This window comes from Phalacrocorax aristotelis, chromosome 6, assembly GCF_949628215.1.
Source record: "Phalacrocorax aristotelis chromosome 6, bGulAri2.1, whole genome shotgun sequence".
In the NCBI taxonomy this organism is placed as follows: Eukaryota; Metazoa; Chordata; class Aves; order Suliformes; family Phalacrocoracidae; genus Phalacrocorax; species Phalacrocorax aristotelis.
In genome coordinates, this window is record NC_134281.1 from 33,687,244 (window position 1) to 33,691,618 (window position 4,375).

General features: G+C 43.3%; 1 protein-coding gene across 1 annotated transcript; it reads left to right on the forward strand.

Moving 5' to 3' along the window:
• The first annotated feature begins 238 nt into the window (after positions 1–238).
• On the forward strand, positions 239–4,152 carry LOC142058944 (14 kDa phosphohistidine phosphatase-like). The gene is made up of 3 exons (XM_075097024.1): positions 239–749; positions 1,232–1,356; positions 3,796–4,152. The coding sequence occupies exons 1-3, from the start codon at positions 392–394 to the stop codon at positions 3,886–3,888; spliced, it is 576 nt and encodes a 191-aa protein (XP_074953125.1). The 5' UTR covers positions 239–391; the 3' UTR covers positions 3,889–4,152.
• Positions 4,153–4,375: the final 223 nt, after the last annotated feature.

Sequence of the window (4,375 nt, forward strand, 5' to 3'; positions counted from 1 at the left end):
CCTCTTTTTTGGAGCAAGCACTTGATACAAGACCCATGTTCTTACTTCAACACTACAAGGAACCGATTCTCTTTCATTCAACAGACAAAATTTTCAGTAAGTTGGTGTACATTATTCATTCTAGGCATCTATGACTTCGTGATGAATCTGTGTGGAGCTTGTCTAACTCATCAGGGGGAACCCATCCATAATGGAAGGTGAGCAGGAGGTAGATGTATATCTCTTTAACGTATGTAAAGAGTAACCGAGGGCTTCTCAGGGCATTAAGCTCGCTCTGTCCACGGCCCGCCGCCCCGCGTTGTAAATGCCTCGCCCGGCCACGGGCCCGTGATGGCAGCTACCCGTCGCAGGGCCCCGGACCTGGGAGCCGAGGGAGAGGAGAAAGGGGTGCATGGAGAGACACCCCCGCCCCCCCGGCGTCGGCGGCCGGCCCGAAGGTATAACGCGCCCTCTTCCAGCCGGCCGCGCCGACCGACGGCCTCCCGGGCCAGGCACCCCCTCGCCCAACGATGGAGTGGCGCCGGCAGCGGCTGCCCCGCCCCCGGGGCGGGAGCGACGCCTTCCCGCCGAGGAACGGCGGCGCGGCCTGGTCACCTCACGGGCCGGAGGCGCCGCCATGGCGGCGGCCGTGAGGGATGTGGAGATCGACCCCGAGGGCACGTTCAAGTACATCCTGGTGCGCCTACAGCGCCCGGGCGGCGGGGAGCAGCGCGACGTCGTCCGCGGCACCAAAGCGGCCGAGTTCCACAGTGGGTTACAGGCTGGGGCTGGGGAAGCGGTCGTTAGCGGGGTGTCCCCGTCCGTGTCCCCGTCCGTCCCCCCAGCAGCGTCCCTCAGGACGTGTGAGTCGGCCGCCGGCTCCCAGGCGAGGCTGAGGCGGAGCCCCTGGCCTGCGGTGGCCGGTGTTAGCGGGAGTAGCTCTGAAACCCCAGGTTTTTTCCCCCTTTATAGGAAGAATTCTCTCACGAGAGTATGTCAAGCGGGTCAATATCTCTGTCGGATGTAATTTCCAAACCCGATAAACCTTATTTAGGAGAGTGTGACGTGTTAACTAAGTAAAAAAACGTGAAATAGAGAACCTTAATTACAGCTTTTCAATGTGTCAAGGGAAGGCTCCCTTTCTTGCAGGTGAAGGAGGGGACCGGGAGAAAAATAGCTGAAAAAAAAAGAGTTCTAGAGTATTTGATGCCGAGTGCATATTCTAATGGCTCTAACCGTTCTTCTTGTGCAGATCACATATTTGAAAAAGTAAATCCTGAAATGCAAAAGCTGGGATATGAGTGCAAGTGCCTTGGAGGAGGGAAAATTGATCATAATAGCAAAGACAAGAAAATTAGGGTATTTGGGCTCTCTACAGTAAGTGCACCTTTTGTATCCCTTGAAATCCTTTCGTCTCTGATGTTCTGGGGTTTTTTATACTATAGTGGCTTTTGGCAATTTGAATCGTGGTGTAAACGTTCAGTGGAAAACTTGCCTGGCTCATTTGTGAGATAGGTTAGAAAAACAGCAATTTTAAGGGGAGGAGAGCAAGGCAAAAATAGCAGATAACTTAATGCTGAGTAATACCAACATTAAGTCATAATTAAGGCTAAAAACGGAAGTTAGCATCTCTTGACTCAAAATCTAGTCTTACTGCTGGAGGAGGAATAGCCCATTTGTAGCCACAGGGTCTTGATCCAGCTATTGTATGATCTTTATCTGCCAATAAAAACGTTGGTTGGTAGTGACTAGCTAAATAGTGAACGTTGTTCTGTGTACGTGTGGGGTGAGAAAAGTAGACCCAGTTTAGGTGTGGTGAATTTTTAATAGGCGAAGATGTAGTTTCACATAACTTTGGTTTGTGCGAATAAAAGTAACTTCCAAGAGTATAGGAACTAGAGCATATTTGTTACCTGTTCTGTGTATGTTCAGTTTCTTTGTGAAAGGCTCAGCAAGTAATAATGATTTTCTTGAATTTAGGGAACATGCCGTACTCTGTTTCTGATGTGGCTCTGTGATGAAGTGTAGGTGCTTATGTAGTAATCTGTGAGTAAAGGTTTTAGGCTTCTAATGTAGACAAAGAAAACAGTTAAGATGATTTAACTTTTATAGAAAGTGATGGTTACTTCAAATCTGATTACCTTAGATGAAGGTTGGGCCTTAAATGTGTTAAGCATTTTTAAATGTTAGTGCTGTTTTTGTTCCAAGATGACTCTTGCCACCTGGAATCATAAGAAAAAAAATGAACTCTTTAGGATTTGTATGGGTGGGAAGGCAGAGTATAATGCTCATTCAACTAAATTCTTGTGATTGTAGGTCCATGCTATAACTGTGTTTTTAGATGAGAGTTGACACCTGTATTATTAATTCAGTTGCCAATTTAGTGTCAGAGGCAGTGGTCAACTCTTGCTTTTGTAATGCAGTTGCTATGGAAGATACCTTGTTTCTCTGCTTTTGGACCTTGACACTTACAGATGAGCCCCATGTAAAAGCAGAATTTTATTACCATGAGGGCTTCTGTCAGGCAGAGACACTGGGGGTTCAGAAGACCTTAGCAGCAGGTCACAAGTTAGTATATTAATTACATTGGTTTAATGCTTCTCATTATGTGGAGATTTGTTTTCAGACTCTAAAACAGACCTATATTGGTATTTTGTAAAAACTAGAGAGAGAGTCATTGACTTCTTATGAAGTAGGTGCTGTGCTATTATTTGCAAAGCTGGATGGGGTCTTCAAAATGATTACCAAGGCAAGAGTGATCTGTAGGTCTGTTGCTTTACAACTAACAGTATAAACCTGCAGTACTTCTGACTTAACGGTATTATCTGGTATTTTTGAAAAGTTTGCATTTTGTAATCAATCAGTTATTTTAACCTGCGCAGTTTAAATGCTGGTTTACTTAAGCTGGTCCACTTAGGGCAGAATCAGTGAGGAATAAGAGTGCATGCTTTGTTTGATAATGCAATCTTGAGCTCTTTTTTCAGTCTTCCAAGTTAAGTTTCATATGAAATGTTACTGGGGAAAAAAAAGTAACCTGTAAATTACAGGTTTTTATCAGTAGACTGCACTGTTGTGCAGTAAAGGCTTTTTGACAGGGAAAAACTTACTTGTAGTTCTGAAATAAGAAATCAAGGTAATAATGGAAAGGCACCTTCTACCACAACTGTCTTAAATTTCAGTGAAGGACACTATCACCAATGATTTAAATGAGGGTTAAAAATCAAAAAATCACATGGGTCATCTGACTTTGCCTTAGTTTGGAGTTGCAGTGGCTGAAGAGCACGGATATTTAAAATTATGCCATTACCAGCTAAGGCAAGATTGCAAATAAATCATGAAGACTGTGATTTCTTTAGTGGCTAGAATAGTACTCAAATGTTCACACATGTGGCTTATTCCTTTTTCCTTCAGCTGAGCCAAATCAGATGTTTGTATGCTTATACGTTAAAGTAGGTCAACGTGCTCTCTGTGGTTTAAAAGAATGTTCAATAAATATGGTGGCTGAGGGGTTGGGAACACTTTTAAAACAAGATTTCTGTTGAGAAATCATGATGTGAAAAATGCATCTTCTATTACTTGAGATTGACCCCATTTCATTTATTTTCTACAACTCTGGCTGGGAGGGGAATTGGAGAGGACAACAGGAAAATAAAACATGATAGTGCAAGAATAACTCTCTTAGAATCTGTATTTGATGTGTATGTGAACTACTTGAAATATCAAATCATAACTGGGTAATTTGTATTGACAAGAACTGAATGGTTCTATGGACTTACTTTCTGTGTGTGTCTAATAAGCATTTGTTTTTTCTTACAGGGCTATGGAAAAGCAGATCATTCAGTGACTGCGGAGATACTGAAAAAAGTGTATACAGATTATGAAATTACATGGTCAGATGACAAGAAATAAATCGGCTACTTACGAACACAAAAAGCAGTTCAAAACCGGTAACTCCGAGCTGTACTGTGATAAATAAAGTTGAATGTCTCTGCTGTGTATGTTACCATAAATCTGGGCCCTGCTGTAACTTATTATATGGTTAGTGATCCCCAGATATATCGCGTTTTTCAGATCATTCCTTTGCAGAATCTGCAGTTCTAAGCTTCTTGCCTCTCCTTTTGATGTGCCCTCTAATTAAACACTCCATCTTATCTCCAGTTTGTTTTCACCCAATCCTGTGTCACTGATATTTGTAGGATACATCAGGATTTTGCTGTCAACTTAAACACTACGGGACCAAAGCTGTTCCCTGGTCTTTTGACCACGGTGTTTTCAGTTTCCTTTATTTTCAATTGCTCTTTAGGCTTTTCAACTTTGCTATCCACATTCACAAAAATTGAGGTGGGGGAAGGGGCGGGTTGGCTATTACAGTTCTTCACCAATGATTGAAAACTTT

Coding starts and splice junctions, on each gene's coding strand:
- LOC142058944 (XM_075097024.1), top strand. CDS start 392: ATGGAGAGACACCCCCGCCCCCCCGGCGTCGGCGGCCGGCCCGAAGGT. Junction 750..1,231: donor CAAAGCGGCCGAGTTCCACA/GTGGGTTACAGG, acceptor CTTCTTGTGCAG/ATCACATATTTGAAAAAGTA. Junction 1,357..3,795: donor GGGTATTTGGGCTCTCTACA/GTAAGTGCACCT, acceptor TTTTTCTTACAG/GGCTATGGAAAAGCAGATCA.